Below are 21,508 nucleotides of genomic sequence, written 5' to 3'. Positions count from 1 at the left end.
CAGCGCTCCGATCGACTTCATTCATATTGATAAAAAAAAAAAACAAAGAAAAAACCATTCGGGAAGCATACAACGCGACACTTTGCATAACAATCGAAAATTTCTTGCGCACGCGACTGATTAATGCGATGTACAAACGACACACTTTTTGTCGCTGCATAATGCAGCCGAATGTGCAAACGATGTTCTCTCTCTCTCTTTTGCTATCATCGTGCATCCACATCATTCTCTCTCCTGTCTTGATCTTGACAATGACCCTGGCCGCTAATTAGACGAAAAAAAACCGCACTTATGCACGCGCGAACCGATAACTGGGATATTACCATAAATATTCGACGAGCGAGTTTAACTGGAAATTTAATTATTAGAAATTCAATGAGACCAATTCGCTCGTTCATTTCCATCGCCGAAGCTTATTTTTTCGAGAAAAAACCTTGAAACTTTGATGACTCGCTATATATATTGCCTATTAAATATTAAATAAATATAATACAAAATAATACAAATATAAATAATGTAAAATGATATAAGCAAATAATATAATATAATATATAAATAATATTATAATAAATAATAATGTAATAAATAATATAATATATAATATATAAATATTATAATAAATAATAATATAAATAATATAATATAATAAATAACAATGTAATAAATAATATAATAATACAAATAAATAATGTGAAATGATATAAATAAATATGATTTTCGCGTTAAAAAATAGAGAAAACGAAATTTTGTTGCATTTTATCAGCCTCTTGTGTGCATATCTCGCGTTTTAACGTAAAAAAGGAATGGATCCTTGGAGAATTACTTTCGTTAGTCATCCCTACATTTGATTCTCTCTTTCTTAATATGGAATGGAACTCCGACGCGCGCGAGAAGAGTTAATAGTGTTCCGAGTAAAGAACAACTATTAACACTCCCACTTGTGCATGACGCATAATTAAATTGTATTTACTTCTGACGTAATGGCACATCGCGCGGTTGCATTCCTTACTTCGGGAAACTAGAAACTTTTACTCGTGAATACTTTTTCTTTTTTTCTATTTTTTTTTTAATTAAAAAGAATCGCGATTACTAATTTACATATATATGTAAATGAAGAACATTTATGTATTATGAAAAAAAAAACTGTGAAAGAATTAAGTACATACATTGTTGTAACATCTGATGATGCTCTAGATATAAATGAAGTTCAAGTTTGTCTCAATAAAATTGTCGTTTAACTTAAGACGCGAGTTTATCTGATTAAAAATTTAATTTCAAGTTTTATTTCCAAGAATAATGTTTCAAGAATAAAACTGAACGCATTAAAGATTGAAAAGTTACGAGGTGTCTTATGATACTTTTAATCGAAGACAGATGCACTTTAACTTTCTTCATTAATAGTTGTTGCAATATAAACAAAGTTATAATATTTTATGTTTAGAATTACAATATAATTGATAAGGCTCTTCCCAAAGTTTTGCACTACCTGACACAAAAGAGAGAAAGAGAGAATTTTGACAATTAAATGAAAAGGAAAAAGGATTCGAAAACAAATCAATTTCACCTTCCTGTTGCATGCGACAATTTGATAATAAATGTCTCACTTCGGGTTTAATTGAAATTACGATGCTTCTCAACGAACTTCTTAAAACTTTCAAGGAGAAAAAGAGGTCAGATTTCCGAAAGAAATTTATGAACCATGAAGAGGCTTCCGGAAATGCTATCAGAAACTTTGGAATTATTTGACCGGGAGCCAAAGGCACACATCGAAATACTAAAAGTAGAGCACTAACTTCCGAGAGATTGAAACAATTAAGTCCAGGACATCCTGAGCCCCCCTTCTCTCTCCCCTCAAATTTCCAAAATTTCACGGTCTCTTGACGGAACGAGACATCATTCTATTCATGAGAATTTATTTCTAGAATGAGAAATCGTAAAATTATAAAGTTGACTCCCCATTTAAAAAAAAAAAAATAATTAGAGTTCTGGCCCCCCAAAAAGAATTCTGGGAGTTCCCTATCGGTTTTAAAAATAGTTCCACTGTTAAAGTAACAATTTTTTGCAACTTTGAGACCGCATAACTTTTTTGTTATTAATTTTACCACTTTGGTTCATTAAGAATAATTGATAAAAATCTTCGGGGGCCCTCCGTATTTTCAATTGCGAACTATTTTTAAAATCGATGGAGAACTCTAGAACTCTTCGGGAGGCATCAAGAACTTTAATTATTTTTTTTTTTAATTTGAAGAATGAGGGGCTAACTATATTGTAACAGGAGGTCCCCCGTATTTTCAATTGCTATTTTCGTTGCTTTAAACAACGGAACTTTCATTTTAAAACCGATGGAGAACTCTAGAACTCTTCGGGGGGCATCAAAAACTCTAATCATTTTTTTTTAATTTGAAGAATGGGGGCTAACCGTATTGTAACAGCCCCTCCCTATTTTCAATTGCTATTTCCATTACTTTAAACAACGGAACTTTAATTTTAAAACTGATGGAGAACTCTAGAACTCTTCGGAGGGCATCAAGAACTCTAATTATTTTTTTAAAAATTTGAAGAATGAGGGGCTAACTATATTGTAACAGAAGACCCCCCATATTTTCAATTGCTATTTCCATTACTTTAAACAACGGAACTTTAATTTTAAAACTGATGTAGAACTCTAGAACTCTTCGGGGGGCATCAAGAACTCTAATCTTTTTTTTTAATTTTAAGAATAGGGGGCTAACTATATTGTAACGGGAGGCTTCTATTTTCAATATTGCTATTTTTCATTACTTTAAACAATAGAACTTTAATTGTAAAACCAATAAAGAACTCTATAGAACTCTTCGGGAGACATCAAGAGCTCTAATAATTTTTTTAAAAATTGAAGAGTGGGGGGGCTAACTGTACAGAGGTAAATCGGCTCGCTGCGCAGCTTCTTCACTCAATTTGCACAGTATTCAAGCGCGTCATTGATCTATAGCCCCCTCCCTCTCTCTCTCTCTCTTTCTGGTGGGAGCGATATATCGGAACGATGAAGTAACAAACCGAGTCGAAGTGTCATCCGATGTATCGAGCGCCGAAAGGATTCGGTTTAAAGAGGGATATACCACGTTGAAATCGTAAAACTTGCACGATTTGCTTGCCCCAATTCGAAAATCCTGAGGTAGACTCGAATTCTACAGGGGTCTATCTATCGATAGGTAAGGTCGCGAACGGCGAAGGGAGAATCTATATATAGAGTAAATAATGCATATAAATTCTTCGTATATTTCGCGGTTTGAACTTTTGCATATCACGTTTCAAATATTTTCGTCGCAATTTTTATTACTATACGTATTCAGATAAACAATAAACTCGGATACGGTACGTTTCTTGTTTGCGGAACGGAATAATTGCATTGCGTTGCAATTTCGTTATCGAGAGTCGAAAGCGATAACGAATTGAGGTAAACTTTAATATACATTTTCCATCGCAAATATATGGGGCAACGTCTGAATAAAAGGGGGGATATATTAATTTCGAAAGTTGTCTGTTTAGAGAGTTACGAGATATTTCGCAAGAACGAAATGGTTGAAATGCGTTGTGATTTTTATGAGATACTACTAGAATCTTACACACACATAATCTTATATCTTACATATATAGATACTCAAACTAACTCGGATTCATGAATGCATACTGAACTTGACTCCCACTCTTGTTTGTTTCCGCTCACCTGTCGCTGTTTACGAGCCGTAATGTCGTTTCGCGCTGTGCAATGCTCGGTATGCACGATAATTTATTGTACTGGTTGTTTCGAGTCGATAAAGAGAGAGAGAGAGAAAGTGAGAGACACGTAAAACTCACCTCAAGTCGAATCAGTAAAAAGCGAGTCTATTTTCTTTCACTCATACACAAAAAAAGAAGTGTCAAATCAATTTATATACATTGAAAAAAATTGTTAACTTGATTAAATCTAAAAAAATATTATTTTGTTAATTAAACATGTAAAAATATTTTTACATTAAATAACATCTGAAATTAAATCTGAAAATATTTAATTAAAATACTAATATATGTTCAATTAACGAAATGGTAATTTAGTTGAAAGGTTCAGTCAAGTTAACAAATTTTTTTTTCAGTGTACGTAACAATATTTATAATTTTCTATAAGAATATGTTAAATCTTAAATTTTAAATTTCAATAATATGACAGTCATAAGAAAATATGTTATTTTATATGAAAATAATTTATTTTCTAGCCAACATTTTTTCTATTTTAGAAAAGATTATTAAATAATAAGATTAACATTTTTCTTATATATATATATATACAATATATATATATATATAATTTTTAATTTAAGCAAATTTTTGCTTCATATAAAGTATTGATTTAACGCTCCATTTATCCGTGTAAAAAAGAATTATTTATCGAATAAAATATTCAGTAATTCTCTCGCGAAAGAAATAATATAACATAGTAAAATTCATTGAATTTACATACATTTAATTATAATGTTAAATCACGCCTGTTGCATATAATTAACGCTTGTATTAAAAATTAGGTATTGTGAAATCTCGTATGTTATTATCACACATATAAATAATAATGCAATTATATTTTTTTTTTCGAATTAAACTGTCAACAATTTATCTGATAGATAGATTCATCCGACAGATAAATTTCTTATATCTCTCTTCAGATATATGTTTACATTTCTGCGGCTGCAAATGTAGACAGAGAGAGATAAAAGGATAATATCAACTTATGATTAGAGAGTCAACTCCGATATCGGAAAAACTACGAGCACTTTATATAATGCGAGTTTTATATTCCGTAAAAATATTCGCGGCAAAAGGAAAAAAATAAATGCGCGCTCTGTCCATTTACACTTCGTTATCTTGCGAGAGGTAAGTTCGTAATTTGATTAATGAACCTTGAATTATTGAAAAGGAAAACTCATCGTGCCTTTTGACTCATTTCTTCCCTTGTGAAATTAATGCTGATTGGACTTTTTGTATTCGAATTTATCGAAATAGAATTACGTATCCTCTCTTTCTCTGCGAATATTTTGTTATACGAATTGTTTGGTTAATTCAATTAGAGAAACATGTCAACATTTTTCCAACACACAGGAATCTAATAATAATAGAGAACAAAAAGAAACATAAGAAATAAATTACAAATTAATTTCAAATTAAATAAAGTTAAATATATAATATTGAATGTAAAAAAATGTATAGAGAAATATTTCAAGAAAAATTGAGGGAAAATACAGAGCGTAAAACAATTTTAATTGCTTGTAGGAAAATATGTAAAGAAAAATAACCGCGGGGGAAATTTAGAATAGAATTATCTCGAATCTTGCATATAAAACAAAACAGAATATAAAAACAGAGTAAAATATTCATATACAAAAAATTACTTATTTTAGTTTTATTTTAGGTTTCTACATGGTTGGAAAATTTGTTAAAAATGGTTTCCGTTACAATTTTTGTGTTAAATATTTTATACATTTATGTATATTAATTCAACATATTGCTGCGTGTAAAAATAACACAATGTGCATCTATTTTCAATTTTACAAAATAAATATGTACTGTTTTATTAGTGACAAGATTTAGCTGTTAAAATTTATAGAAAAAAATGTTAATTTGCTATTTTATAATATAAGTGGGAATGATTAAAATCTAAAATTAACATATTTTTTGTTAAATTTATTTAAAATTTATTTTAAATCACTTAAAGTTTTGCATTTAATTTTGCGTTAAAATGTTAACATATTCAAATTGTGTTAAATTAAGAGAAACATTTCGATGGGTCGTTTAGGACGTATCTATGTGAGGTATCTGCTTTGAACACAAGTTTTTCAACTGTGTGCCCACAGTTTGGATGGGTATCGATGAGATAACTGTTCGAACGAGTAGAGAAAGAGCAAAAGAGACTGTTGCCGTTTTACCAGGCAAAGGTGAACGACATCGTTCGCTGCAAGGTGGAGAGACCTGTATTTGTGGGCCGCGAATTTGTGGGTCAACCAGAAAAGTGTGGAAGGGTGGCGAGTTGTTTGACCGCTGCGGCATTACGTTCGAAAAATTTAAATATCCTAGAAAGAGCCTGACTCTGTGAAGTTGGCACGGCTTTTTTCGATTTTCAAAAAAAACATATGAGTTCTAGTAGCACTTTTAAGAGTTCTAGAGTTCCTGATAGGTTTCGCAAATAGTTCTGTCAATTTAAGGTCAAAAAACGAATTTTTTAAAAATGTCGTGCTAACTTCCCGTAGCACGACACTTATGCAAAAAAAATTTTTTATTCATGTATTTCGATAGATTTCGACGAGATCTAGAGTTCCTGATAGATTTTAACAATAGTTCCGGCGAACTATGCATTCTACGAGTTAAAAAACAAAATTTAAACGATATTTGTAAAAATTTTATCTTGTTGTGCTAATAGAAATATTCATTTCTCACGGCGCAATTTGCGAGCTCTAGGATAGTTCTGACCTCCAAAATAATGTTCGACAATAGTTCTGTCGATTAACCATAATTAACTTAATTAATTAATAAGCTATTATAGCACGACATCGCGGAAGAGTGTCGTGCTGGTAGAAATATCTATTTCTCTGGGCGCATTTTACGAGTTCTAGGATAGTTCTGACCTCCAAAATAATTTTCGATAATAGTTCTGTCGATTAACAGTAAATAACTTAAATAATTAATAAGATAATTATAGCACGACACTCGAGCAAAGAGTGTCGTGCTGAGTATATATCGCAGTTCTAGGGGGAGTTTTGGCTAGTTCTCGTAGAGTTCTATGCTCTGCAATTATTTTTAAAAATAGTTCCGGCGATTAAACATTTTTTAATAATTTTTAAAATTTTTTAATGTCCGATTTCAGCACGACACTCGAGCAAAGGGTGTCGTGCTGAATATATATCGCAGTTCTAGAAAGAGTTTTGGCTAGTTCTCGTAGAGTTCTATGCTCTGCAATTATTTTTAAAAATAGTTCCGGCGATTAAACATTTTTTAATAATTTTTAAAATTTTTTAATGTCCGATTTCAGCACGACACTCGAGCAAAGGGTGTCGTGCTGAGTATATATCGCAGTTCTAGGGGGAGTTTTGGCTAGTTCTCGTAGAGTTCTATGCTCTGCAATTATTTTTAAAAATAGTTCCGGCGATTAAACATTTTTTAATAATTTTTAAAAATTTTTTAATGTCCGATTTCAGCACGACACTCGAGCAAAGGGTGTCGTGCTGAGTATATATCGCAGTTCTAGGGGGAGTTTTGGCTAGTTCTCGTAGAGTTCTATGCTCTGCAATTATTTTTAAAAATAGTTCCGGCGATTAAACATTTTTTAATAATTTTTAAAATTTTTTAATGTCCGATTTCAGCACGACACTCGAGCAAAGGGTGTCGTGCTGAGTATATATCGCAGTTCTAGGGGGAGTTTTGGCTAGTTCTCGTAGAGTTCTATGCTCTGCAATTATTTTCAATAATAGTTCCGGCGATTAAACATTTTTTAATAATTTTTAAAATTTTTTAATGTCCGATTTCAGCACGACACTCGAGCAAAGGGTGTCGTGCTGAGTATATATCGCAGTTCTAGGGAGAGTTTTGGCTAGTTCTCGTAGAGTTCTATGCTCTGCAATTATTTTCAATAATAGTTCCGGCGAGTAAACATTTTTTAATAATTTTTAAAATTTTTTAATGTCCGATTTCAGCACGACACTCGAGCAAAGGGTGTCGTGCTGAGTATATATCGCAGTTCTAGGAAGAGTTTTGGCTAGTTCTCGTAGAGTTCTATGCTCTGCAATTATTATTAATAATAGTTCCGGCGATTAAACATTTTTTAATAATTTTTAAAATTTTTTAATGTCCGATTTCAGCACGACACTCGAGCAAAGGGTGTCGTGCTGAGTATATATCGCAGTTCTAGGAAGAGTTTTGGCTAGTTCTCGTAGAGTTCTATGCTCTGCAATTATTTTAATAATAGTTCCGGCGATTAAACATTTTTTAATAATTTTTAAAATTTTTTAATGTCCGATTTCAGCACGACACTCGAGCAAAGGGTGTCGTGCTGAGTATATATCGCAGTTCTAGGGGGAGTTTTGGCTAGTTCTCGTAGAGTTCTATGCTCTGCAATTATTTTCAATAATAGTTCCGGCGATTAAACATTTTTTAATAATTTTTAAAATTTTTTAATGTCCGATTTCAGCACGACACTCGAGCAAAGGGTGTCGTGCTGAGTATATATCGCAGTTCTAGGGAGAGTTTTGGCTAGTTCTCGTAGAGTTCTATGCTCTGCAATTATTTTCAATAATAGTTCCGGCGAGTAAACATTTTTTAATAATTTTTAAAATTTTTTAATGTCCGATTTCAGCACGACACTCGAGCAAAGGGTGTCGTGCTGAGTATATATCGCAGTTCTAGGAAGAGTTTTGGCTAGTTCTCGTAGAGTTCTATGCTCTGCAATTATTATTAATAATAGTTCCGGCGATTAAACATTTTTTAATAATTTTTAAAATTTTTTAATGTCCGATTTCAGCACGACACTCGAGAAAGGGTGTCGTGCTGAGTATATATCGCAGTTCTAGGGGGAGTTTTGGCTAGTTCTCGTAGAGTTCTATGCTTTGCAATTATTTTTAAAAATAGTTCCGGCGAGTAAACATTTTTTAATAATTTTTAAAATTTTTTAATGTCCGATTTCAGCACGACACTCGAGCAATAGTATAGTTATCGAGTGTCGTGCTGAAATCGGACATTAAAAAATTTTAAAAATTATTAAAAAATGTTTACTCCCCGGAACTATTATTGAAAATAATTGCAGAGCATAGAACACTACGAGAACTAGCCAAAACTTTCCCTAGAACTGCGATATATACTCAGCACGACACCCTTTGCTCGAGTGTCGTGCTAAAATCGGACATTAAAAAATTTTAAAAATTATTAAAAAATGTTTAATCGCCGGAACTATTATTAATAATAATTGCAGAGCATAGAACTCTACGAGAACTAGCCAAAACTCCCCCTAGAACTGCGATATATACTCAGCACGACACCCTTTGCTCGAGTGTCGTGCTGAAATCGGACATTAAAAAATTTTAAAAATTATTAAAAAATGTTTACTCGCCGGAACTATTTTTAAAAATAATTGCAGAGTATAGAACTCTACGAGAACTAGCCAAAACTCTTCCTAGAACTGCGATATATACTCAGCACGACACCCTTTGCTCGAGTGTCGTGCTGAAATCGGACATTAAAAAATTTTAAAAATTATTAAAAAATGTTTAATCGCCGGAACTATTATTAATAATAATTGCAGAGCATAAAACTCTACGAGAACTAGCCAAAACTCTTCCTAGAACTGCGATATATACTCAGCACGACACCCTTTGCTCGAGTGACGTGCTGAAATCGGACATTAAAAAATTTTAAAAATTATTAAAAAATGTTTACTCGCCGGAACTATTATTGAAAATAATTGCAGAGCATAGAACTCTACGAGAACTAGCCAAAACTCTCCCTAGAACTGCGATATATACTCAGCACGACACCCTTTGCTCGAGTGTCGTGCTGAAATCGGACATTAAAAAATTTTAAAAATTATTAAAAAATGTTTAATCGCCGGAACTATTATTGAAAATAATTGCAGAGCATAGAACTCTACGAGAACTAGCCAAAACTTTCCCTAGAACTGCGATATATACTCAGCACGACACCCTTTGCTCGAGTGTCGTGCTAAAATCGGACATTAAAAAATTTTAAAAATTAATAAAAAATGTTTAATCGCCGGAACTATTTTTAAAAATAATTGCAGAGCATAGAACTCTACGAGAACTAGCCAAAACTCCCCCTAGAACTGCGATATATACTCAGCACGACACCCTTTGCTCGAGTGTCGTGCTGAAATCGGACATTAAAAAATTTTAAAAATTATTAAAAAATGTTTACTCGCCGGAACTATTTTTAAAAATAATTGCAGAGCATAGAACTCTACGAGAACTAGCCAAAACTCCCCCTAGAACTGCGATATATACTCAGCACGACACTCTTTGCTCGTGTGTCGTGCTATAATTATCTTATTAATTATTTAAGTTATTTACTGTTAATCGACAGAACTATTATCGAAAATTATTTTGGAGGTCAGAACTATCCTAGAACTCGTAAAATGCGCCCAGAGAAATAGATATTTCTACCAGCACGACACTCTTCCGCGATGTCGTGCTATAATAGCTTATTAATTAATTAAGTTAATTATGGTTAATCGACAGAACTATTGTCGAACATTATTTTGGAGGTCAGAACTATCCTAGAGCTCGCAAATTGCGCCGTGAGAAATGAATATTTCTATTAGCACAACAAGATAAAATTTTTACAAATATCGTTTAAATTTTGTTTTTTAACTCGTAGAATGCATAGTTCGCCGGAACTATTGTTAAAATCTATCAGGAACTCTAGATCTCGTCGAAATCTATCGAAATACATGAATAAAAAATTTTTTTTGCATAAGTGTCGTGCTACGGGAAGTTAGCACGACATTTTTAAAAAATTCGTTTTTTGACCTTAAATTGACAGAACTATTTGCGAAACCTATCAGGAACTCTAGAACTCTTAAAAGTGCTACTAGAACTCATATGTTTTTTTTGAAAATCGAAAAAAGCCGTGCCAACTTCACAGAGTCAAAGAGCCTTCAATATTTTCGCGAAAAATGCAAAACCCCCAGGAAACTGCAAATCTGAGAAGAGGAAATTTAAATTGTTAAAATCCACGCATTTACATAAAAAAATATATATAATATACAACATATAATATGTTATATTTTTTTAAAAATATATATAAAAATATATAATATAAATATAAATATATAATATATTAATATAATATAAAAAATATATAATATATTCCTACTTCTTCCTCGCTGATGAAAAAAACAACTGCGATAAGTTAAGTAAATATCGCTGGATATTTTTTTCAGCGAAGTGTTATGCCATAAGTTTATAAAATATTAATTTATATTTCAAGAAACATGATAAATTCTTTAATTCTGATTGCGCAACCGATTTTTAGGTCGACCGATAAATCAATTAGAAAGGGAGGAGTCCAAAGAGAGAGAGAGAGAGAGAGAGAGAGAAATTTGGTATCTCGAAGAGATTCATTTTTTCCTGGAACGTGTTTGCATATTTTCTGATCTCGCACGTAAGTCTTGAAATAATTTAAATACGTAGAAATGCGTGAAAAAAAGACGTGGCCAGAAAAAAATATAAAAAGAGATACGTTTTTTTTCTCAAGAAAGAATACTGGTTCCATCTGGTCGGGAATGACAACGAATTTCGCGTCGATGTAAGGAACCATATACGTAATATTGACTCGGGACAGATACTTTGATACTTTGCACACGACTCTTATTTCACAGTTAATTCACAGTTCTGACACACTTTTTTTCTCTCTCTTCTTTATTTCTTTATATTAACCACACTTCTTTTTCTCGCCTTCCGACATACGTTTGTTTTACGTTTCAACATTTCCTTTGCTAATCGACATGTGGAATATGTTAATTATCTCGATAATAATCATACGCATTTGCGTCACATTATCAGTACTGATTGCTCTAATGCTCACTTAAGAAAGAACAACATTGTAAGGTGGGTAAATAGACGAAAACAAAAAAGATATAAAAAAAAGAGAATTACTTCGACGTTGTTGAGATTCGATTTTTTTGTAGAATTTTTGTGTATCGACAAACTTTGTAGTGAAAAAAAAATGTTTATTATTATAAACGCATGACAGATAGAATTAAACATTTTCCTCTCCCCCATATCATTAATATCATCATGGATGTTCAGACTTTTTCCAGAGAATGGAATTTTATTTTATTTTTATTTTTTTATATTAAATATGCAAATTAATTCCAGTGTTTATTCAAGAGCAAACGCTTAATTTTTTTGCTAATTATAATTTTATTCATGAATAACATCTCGATTGGAATAAGACATATTGGAGAAAATATTTAGAAATAGAAATAAATATTAAATATTACCCGGGAAAAAATTGTTTATATAATTATGTATTTCACATATATAATTTTACGATTATATGTATAATTATACAATTATTTATATATAATTATCTATAAAAAATTTTTTCCCGGGTAGATATAGGATCTATGAGTCACATAGTTCATTTTGTGTCCTCATAAAATAAAATAATTCCTAAAGAAAAATTCTACTTCTAATATTTAATATATTAATTTTTAATTCTAATATTTTCTCTATCGCGCGCAGGGGTTTAATTTTTCTTTCAAGCCCTCAGATGGCGGTGCGCAACGTCGACGGAAGTTCTCCGGCTACACGTGCAGCGGAATTACGTATTCGATGCTACGACATCGCGCGGATCGGGAGCGTCACGTCGCTCCCAGGATCACGGTGATACTTTTGAAATTCGTCTCGCGTGACGATCATGGTCTTTCCCGCCATTGTATCCACGTATATATCCTAAACGCAAATTCTAAACGACCTTCCCGTCCGCGCATTTCGAATCACGATCGTCCTTGTGATTGTCAAGTGTAATCGAACACCGGCTGTAAATCTTTCGCGAATTATGAGGGAAAAAAACCGTGACGTGATTGAAGGACCTAATATAAATTTCTGTTTAAATATCACAGTCGTGATTTCGTTGCACGTAAATTCAAAACAAGCCATAAAAAAGAAACCATGTCGAGCAAAAATCGAGAAAAGAAGCAACACGATAAAAAAAAAGATAAATAGCTTGTAATCATGATAGATGACTATAAAATGATATCGTGTGTTTTAATTTCAATTTTTAATTTTAATTTTAATATTCATTTTCCAGAATGGGCAGTGATTGTGGAAACAGCTGATCATGTGTCAACGCGTCTTCTGTCATATTTCGCGCATATTTTTTTCACGATTGCGACTGCGACTTTTTCCCTGAAACCCGAATCGAAATCTTATCTCGTCCAACAAAAAGTGTTTACATCAGAGAAGAATATAGAATATAAAGCAGGTAATAACATTTCGAAATCCCGTATCTCCCACTCCCTTATTTTCTTATCGCCACTGTTGTCTCTTGTATTTTTCAATCTTCGCGTTTATTTGTAAACGAGTCTCTGATCGCATAAAAAAAAACGAATTGTACATATATTCGTACGTGGATAACCTCGACGTGGCTTCTCTCGCGTGACATAACACGTTGATATGTGTATTGCGTGTATATAAACATGTGTTAACAAAATAGTCCCGATAAATGAGTGTTGGATAGATTCGATAAACGTGATACACAATCGACGAGGAAGCGCGAGGATGTGAGAAAAAATTGTACAAGAAATGCTATCATTTGGTTTTTTCACACTTTGCGAGAAAAAAGTAATTCTGATGTGCATGTATTTAATTACGTATGTGCATACAAGTCGAATTAATTGTAAGATATATTCTAATTAATTGAAAAATTAAGGAATAAATATATAAACATCTCATAAATTTAATAAATAAATAATAATAATATAATAGTATATTAATTTTTAAATTAATAAAACACTTGTTTCTTTTTAAATTAATTAAGATGTAACTTAATAGAAGATACATTCTAATTGATTTGTATATGTGTAAGTAATCAAATACACGCACGCTATATCAGAGAATTACTTTTACTATAACAGTAATAATAAATTAATAAATTAATTTCTAAATTGTAATATTTTGAAATAATTAATTGCACAGTTTAAGTGCTATCATCGCAAACTTTTAATTCTTTAATTAACGCGTTAAAATATTCTGCGTACACTGAAAAAAAAATTGTTTGTTAATTTGATTAAACCTTTCAACTAAATATTTTGTTAATTGAATATGTAAAAATATTTAAATTAAATATAACATAAAATCTATATAACATATTTGGACTTAAATACTAATATATGTTCAATTAACAAAATTGTAATTTAATTGAGAGATTTTGTCACGTTAATAATTTTTTATTTTCAATGTAGCGTCTGTAGTTTTGAGATTAATAAAAACCAATGATTTAATACAATGTGTTTCGTAAACAGAATTCTAAAGTCGAAGGTAACAAGTGCTTCAACATCCACAAGTGTCTGATACGTAATTAAATATATAGAAGAGACTAGACTTACAATTAACGCGTTAAAATATTCTGCTAAGTAAGCCCTGCGCACAATAGAAGAAATATTAGGAATAAATATATTAAATATTGGGAAATTTTTAAAATAAAATTGAACAAAAACTCTGATATATAAATTCAAGTAAGTATACTCTTGCTAATTTATTAGCCCTTACCTTAAGTCCCTTTACATTCGAATTTGTATTTTTATATCAGAGCCTTTATTATTTTATAATAATTCTTATTCCCTAATATTTAATATTTATTTCTAATATTTTCTCAATTAAAATAAAAAATATTTAATTTATATCCTTTGCTCCTTCCTCTGACTTTATCGTCGATATACATATCAGACTAATTGTAAATAGATATAATATTAAAAATTTCTCAAACTATTGTTGCGAAATTATACAGAATCTCTCAATTTTATTTCATTTTCTCAGATTTATTCCTGGATTTAATTTAATTTATTTATTATATTTGTAATAATACAAAAAATATTTAATAAATTTAATTTACATTCCTATTCACGATTCATTCACAAACACTGAAATCTGTTGAATTAAACGATCCTTAAATTCGTAAGATTTTTTTCTCCGTTCTAATGTGCGCGATTTGCAGGGAAACGTATCGGTGTCCTTGAAATGTCGTAGAGAAAGGAGCAGAACGCATCCTTTCTCAAGGCACCCTTGGACTAAGCCACGGATTGTGCGAGATTCGACGCAAAGAATTTCATTCACGTGGATTCATCCGGAAGCCGAAGATCCCCATCAGACATCCAGTCAGACATCGCTTACAATTAGAACTACGCTAACCATCCTTTAATTTAAAGGACAGTCCTTTATTAAATTTATTCATTTTTTAAAATTCAATTTCGTTCTCTATTTTTCTGATCTTCTCTTTTATTTAAAAAAATTTCGTTTAGTTATATACCAAGTTCTGTAGAAGTCAAATTGACTGGAAATCGGTGCACGAGAATTAATGTGATTGATTATAAATTAATTTAATTTATTTATTGAATATAACGCATTTTCAATATGAGATTTCTAAAAAAAATAAGGCCGAAGATAATATTAAAGGATTGAAAATAAGAGCACTGCAAGAAGCGGTTCTGCCCATCGAGAAAAATAAATATATAGATGAAATTAAAATTAAAATTTTTACTGAAAAAAATGAAGTTTATCAGGCCAAATTACGAGCAAGTACTCGGCTGAATAGGCATATAAATTAAATGTATTGAAATTTTTTATTACAAATATTTTATGAGAATTAAATAAATTTAATTTTGCAGGGAGAAAATCTACTAGAAAATGTAATAAAATTGAGAAATTTTGTATAATATTTCGCAACATGATTTAAGAAATTTTAAATATTATATATCTTGGCCTTACACGCAAATGGCTTTAGAATTATCATAAGTTATATAATTAATGAAGTTGGAAATGTCAATTTTACGTTCAAGACACGTTTGACAATCGGCGTGTCTAGATATGTGGGAAGTATTCCGATTCAATATAAAAAAACGTATACCGTCTATCATTTATGCGGCAACTAGCGATCTCATAATTAATTTTCCAGCTTATAAACGTGTAGGATGTTGTTCTAAAAAAGAAGAATCAAATTTCAAGACCGTAATAATATACATATATTATTACGGTGTAGAGAAGACTCTAATTAATTAGAACCTTCTCTCCATCATAAGAATATATATCTATTGATGGTCTTGTAATTTGATTTTTTTTTCAGAATGGCCTTACTTCCAGAAAATTAATTACGAGTCTGCGAGTTGCCGCATAAATGATTGCGGTAAATGTTTTATGTTGAATCGGGATACTTCCCATATGTCTGAACACATAACCGATTGTCAAACGTGTCTTAAACGTAACATCGACATTTCCAACTACATAAATTATATAACTCATGATGATTCTAAGGCCATTTGTGTATAAGGCTAAAATAAATATAATATTTAAAATTTCTCAAACCATGTTGCGAAATTATACAGAGATTTATTCCTGCAAGATTTGATTTAATTTAATTTAATTATTATATAATATTTGTAATAGAAACAATTTTTAATACATTTAATTTACATTCCTATTCAGCCGAGTACGTGGCCGTAATTTGGCCCGATAAACTTTATTTCTTCAGTAAAAATTTTAATTATAGTTTCCTCTTTCATTTTTCATTTTTCTCCATGGGGAGAATCGCTTCTTGCGGTTCTTTTACTTTCAATCCTGTGATATTATTTTTGGCTTTATTTTTTTTAGAAAATCTAATATTGAAAATGAGTTATATTTAATAAATAAACTAAATTAATTTATAATCAATTACATATACATATACAACACCCTGCGTATTGAAATAAATAACTCTTAACGTAGGTAATTATAATTTAATTCTTCTGGATTCATATGTATGCGTTTCGTGTATATCAAATAGTACATCAAACTCAACCGAAGGATTAAATTAATTCTCTAATTTATATTCAATAAATAAATTAAATTAATTTATAAACAATCATATATATATATATATATATATATATATATATATATATATATGTCGACATATATGAATAGGTATAATTTAGCAGGGGAAAATCTCTTAAAAAATAAAATAAAATTGAAAGATTCTGTATAATTTCGCAACATAGTTTGAGACATTTTAAGTATCATATGTATTTTGGCCTTACACACACAAATGACCTTAGAAATATCACAAGTTATATATAATTAATAAAGTTGGAAATGTCAATTTTTTTGATTAATTTTAAAGATTTTTCAAATCTGCTTTTTCCGTCCATATAAATTTTTATCGAGATTGCTACAAACAATTACAAACGAGAGCAGCTGGCATCAAAATACATATAATTTTCAAAATTTCTCAAACCATGTTGTGAAATGATATAGAATCTCTCCGAGAAGACCTTCTGGTACATCCTGAAGAAGCGGAGCTTGCACTTGTCACCCAGCCCTTGACACGCCGGAGAAATGTCATCGCGCGCGGACACACGTGTTCACGAAATTAAATAAATCAAATCTGGGGAAGCCTCGAAAAATATCGATTTGTTATTTAATAATCTACAAATTATAAACGTAAGTTCCCGTAGATGTATACTTTTATTCTACGCGAGGTTATCTTCGTCGTATCTCAGTCTTTGACGCGATATCACGCTGACGAGCGTAATGTGACGTCTCGATAAATTTTTTTTTTTTTCGATTCACGTCTCCCGTCAACTATGTCGCGATGTGTATATATGTGTTAATTGTGTCGTCGGTAGGCGAGTATGTGTGTACATGTATAATATAATAGATAGGTGCTATTAACGGTAATGTATATCTTTCATGGAACTGTCTCGCGCATATATTAAATTGCCTGTCCTCTGAAACCTCTTCTCCACTTGTATACTTTCTCGATAACGCGGTCCGTCAATTAATAGTAGACGCGACAGTGTTGGAGGAAACGAGCAACCAGTGTATGTTTATTATCAGCATAGCAAAGTAGTGAGCACCGCAATTGCCTAAGTAAGTCAGAAATGCCACAGACTCGCTGCCAATTATTCATTGGCTTCAAGGATATTATATTTGAGCTATGCCTTCACTCGCAGAAAATGCAATAGACCTAGTAGAACTGGATGACAGTCTCATCGATACTGCATACATGCATTCTCTATCGGTATTCAATATTATCTTATGACAATCGCAAAGCAAAGATCCTTTATGAATGCTCAAGTATAAGAAAGTGAGTCAAGATTCTGAATAATTCACTTGAAACGTTCATTCATGTCAGGAATGAATAAGAGTGTAGAAAATCTTGCGTAAAAGTATAAGATTCCTGCATCTTTTGCCTGCGATGTCATGGAAGTTCATTCAAGCTCTTGCGCTTCATCTTCTGTGTCACAGATTCATTGCAGACTATATAACACTATGTAATACATTATGCAATGTAGATACTTTGTACAGTTCTACATAAATGCTTAATTCCTTACATATATATATATATATATTACTCTTTCAAGCCTTTGCGCTTCATCTTCTGCATCAAAGATACATTGCAATGTACAATACTATGTAATATATTAAAACATTATGCAATTTGGATACTTTGTATAGTTCTATATAAATGCTTACACACATGTAAACTCTGAGATACAGTTCTACATAAATGCTTAATTCCTTACATATATATATTATTCTTTCAAGCCCTTGCGCTTCATCTTCTGCATCAAAGATACATTGCAATGTACAATACTATGTAATATATTAAAACATTACGCAATTTGGATACTTTGTATAGTTCTATATAAATGCTTACACACATGTAAACTCTGAGATACAGTCTTGAAATGTAACGCAAGAGCAAGAAGCAACTTCTTGCATAAGGCAAACTCTCAACATAGGACCAACCTTTAAGCAGGGGCAGCTGTTGGAGCTCCACATCCTGAGAATTGCGGTAACGGGAGGAACCCTGGGACTTCTTGGACTTCTTCTTCAGGGATCGCTTGGCGAAGGGGTCTATTCGGTCCACAAAAGTCCCTGACGACATTTTGGCATTAACGGAGGCACTGTGAGACTATCCTGGTGATGTGTCGAGGCTCAACGAGGTAAGCTGTGTGTATATATGTGAAGGTGGTAGCTCGCACTTTATTATCTTCTGGTGTATATATATATATTATATATATGTATATCCCAGAATAGCGAACTAGAGACTCAGATCACCTTCACCCCGAGGAGGCCGCATTCCTGACGAAATAACACACTCGATGAAACACACTCCACGAAGAAGAGAACACACCGCTACACGACGCACGTGCGGATCTCATATGTGCATTCGTCCTCTCTCTCTCCTCCTTCCTCGAATACACTCTATTAATAATTTTTATTCTTATTATTATTATTATTATTCACTCTCGTTCACTCCTGTCCGCTCTTCGGAGGTGGCGAGGAAGTGGAACAAAGCATAACACATATACCTACATACACACACAAGTGTATTCTCCTCTTCCTTTCCTCCCAGTCACCCTGGAGAGTCCCGGACGACGAAAGTCCCAAACACCGGCTGTCTCCCCTCCCTTCCTAAGGGCTCGACGATCCCTCGTAGACGGCTAGGCGTTGTCACACACACTATTCCTCCCACCTACACGATGATCTTCTCTCGTCTCGCGAGCGAGAGAGAGAGACGGATAGAGACAGAAGGATGGAGGCACGTAAAATATACAAACCGCCGACAACGACCGGCCTCTTCCGGCAGCTGCCCCCTCGAAAGGGAGGACTCGACGTCTCTCTCCTCGAAACGACGTCGTAGGGTGGACGATGGATTCGATCGACGACGGCGGCGCCGGTAGTCGGTCGAGGTCTCCAACGACGTCGCCGATGACGATGATGATGACGATGATGATGATGATGATCCGCGTAGTTGCGTGTCTCTCGTATCGTGCTGCCGGCCGATCAAGAGATAGAAATATATATAGGTATATATATATATATAGAGAGAGAAAGAAAAAGCACCGTTATTACGAAATAGAGAACGAACGATTCGCGGCTGCCTCTGGTGGAGCAGCACACGTCCGTGTGTAGGAAGTATGGCCGCGCGCACACGCAGCGGTGTTTTACACGACCGTCTGTCTGGAGCCTTAATGCGGATATATAATAATCCGCGAGAGCGAGAGAGATAGAGATATATATATATATAGATATATATGGATATATATATATATATATGTCTGACGCGAAACTCGATCGGTGTCTCTCCTCTCTCCTGTTGACGAGGCGGCCGGAATTCCCGAAGAACGCCACCCGGACCAGACGCCGACCAGAGGACGACGTAGTTAGACGTGCACGTTAGGAGCAGAGGCTCGTAGTGGAGGAGGAGCGCTCGGCCGCCATCAGCTGCTCGCTGCTACGCGGGGGCCTCTCTCTCATCTTCCGGCAGAACGGAACCGACACCGTCAGGCGCCGAGAGCCGCCCGGACGTGGCCCGACATCGCCCTTCCTCGTCGCTTCTCTTCTTCTTCTTCTCTTTCTCTTCTTCTTCTTCTTCCACTCGGTCGCCTTCGCTTTAGCTCTCTCTCGATTCCTCCTCCTCGCGCGCGCACCACTTCTTCCTCTTCTTCTGCCAGCCGAATATCTCTCTGGTCGTCGAGGACCTTCCTCGAAGGGCGCAAGGCTGCGGGTTACACAAACCGGACACGACGTCGCCCGAGGATAATCCGCGCGAAGCCAACAAAAAAAAAATGCCCGATCTCTATCTCGCGCGCGCACCGCCGCCCTCTTCACTTATTGAAAATCCGTCAAGAGAGGTGCCTTGTGTGCCTGAAAATAGTAATGCGCGCTCGGCAATCATCGGCCGGAGGCGGCCGAACGTGGCCGGAGGCGGCCGAAGGGCGACAGGTGGCGCCACCGCTCGCGAGCGGCCGGCCGGAGTTTTTAATACGCGGGCGGCCGCGTCGCGCTCGGCCAATGACGCGGCGGCGCGAGCCGAGCGACGTCATTGGCCCGACGCGAGGCGCGCGCGCATGCGCCGCGCGCGGATCGATGCGCGTCGTGCCCTCGGACGGCCGCCAGATGGCGCGACGGGGTCGCGGCGCGATCGTTACCGACGAATCGCGTCGCAGATGATGCGTATATTTCGCGCTCTCTTTCTCACTCTGGTTTTCTCGCTCGACTTTTCGATCCATTCAGCCGCGAGAGAAGCTCGGGAAAGCGTCTGCAATGTATTATTTGAATTCATGAATTCGTAAAAATGTGCAGAGATATATGGTATTATGAGCTTGAAAAATCTAGAATTGATTTTTGAAGAATGCGTTTTTTCGGACGATTCAAAATGATTTCTCGAAATAGTTTGAAAAAGATGCACGACGCATTTTCTTTTTACATAATATATATGCTACAAAAACGTGCGAAAGATTTAAAATGTCGAAATTAAATATGTCAGAAGTATCCCAGACAGCACCAAGCCCAAAATTGGCGCATAAGATATCATTAAGAAATCTTTAAGACATAGCTTTAAGAAATCTTATGATATGATATCCGAAAGACATCTTAAATATATTTTAAAGATATCTTATGCGCCGATTTTGGATTTGGTGCTGTCTGGGATTATGTTATATGTGTGCATACAACTTAACTTTTTGATTAATTTTATTTGTACACACAATAACTCTGATTACAACAACTAGTTGTATTTTGAATTCATGAATTCTTAAAAACTTTCAAAGAGATTACACATGTAATAAAATAAGCTTGAAAAATCTAGAATGAATTTTTGGAACGTAGAGATGAGAGTAGATTTTGATCATAAATTTTTAAAAATTTTCTAAAAAATATGTAATAATGAGCTTGAAAAATCTAGAATTAATTTTTGAAGAGAGTAAATTTTTTATACGATTTAAAATGATTTC

The 21,508-nt window shown here is 33.7% G+C and overlaps 1 protein-coding gene and 1 long non-coding RNA gene across 5 annotated transcripts in view; one reads left to right on the top strand and one right to left on the bottom strand.

Moving 5' to 3' along the window:
- Positions 1-20,428, bottom strand: part of wdb (serine/threonine-protein phosphatase regulatory subunit widerborst) — a 35,039-nt gene extending 14,611 nt beyond the window's left edge. Inside the window, exons 1-2 of one of the 4 annotated variants that reach the window (XM_085484823.1) lie at positions 19,086-20,428; positions 18,516-18,974 (exon numbers count right to left, since the gene is read on the bottom strand). In XM_085484823.1, the coding sequence (XP_085340949.1) occupies positions 18,516-18,654 (139 nt within the window). In that variant the 5' untranslated portion in view covers positions 18,655-18,974; positions 19,086-20,428. Of the gene's footprint in view, positions 1-18,515 lie in introns of all 4 variants that reach the window. The other 3 variants (XM_029321939.2, XM_029321941.2, XM_029321940.2) reach the window with 3 other exon arrangements.
- On the top strand, positions 11,090-15,231 carry LOC146722392 (uncharacterized). Its single transcript, XR_014925185.1, has 3 exons — positions 11,090-11,169; positions 12,823-12,996; positions 14,728-15,231. It is a non-coding gene; the product is annotated as an uncharacterized LOC146722392 (long non-coding RNA).
- Positions 20,429-21,508: the final 1,080 nt, after the last annotated feature.

This window comes from Nylanderia fulva, unplaced genomic scaffold (assembly GCF_048542155.1).
Source record: "Nylanderia fulva isolate GAGA-0341 unplaced genomic scaffold, ASM4854215v1 Scaffold32, whole genome shotgun sequence".
NCBI classification, from domain to species: domain Eukaryota; kingdom Metazoa; phylum Arthropoda; class Insecta; order Hymenoptera; family Formicidae; genus Nylanderia; species Nylanderia fulva.
Note: the sequence above shows the minus strand (reverse complement) of the source record. Positions and strands in the feature narration are given on the sequence as shown.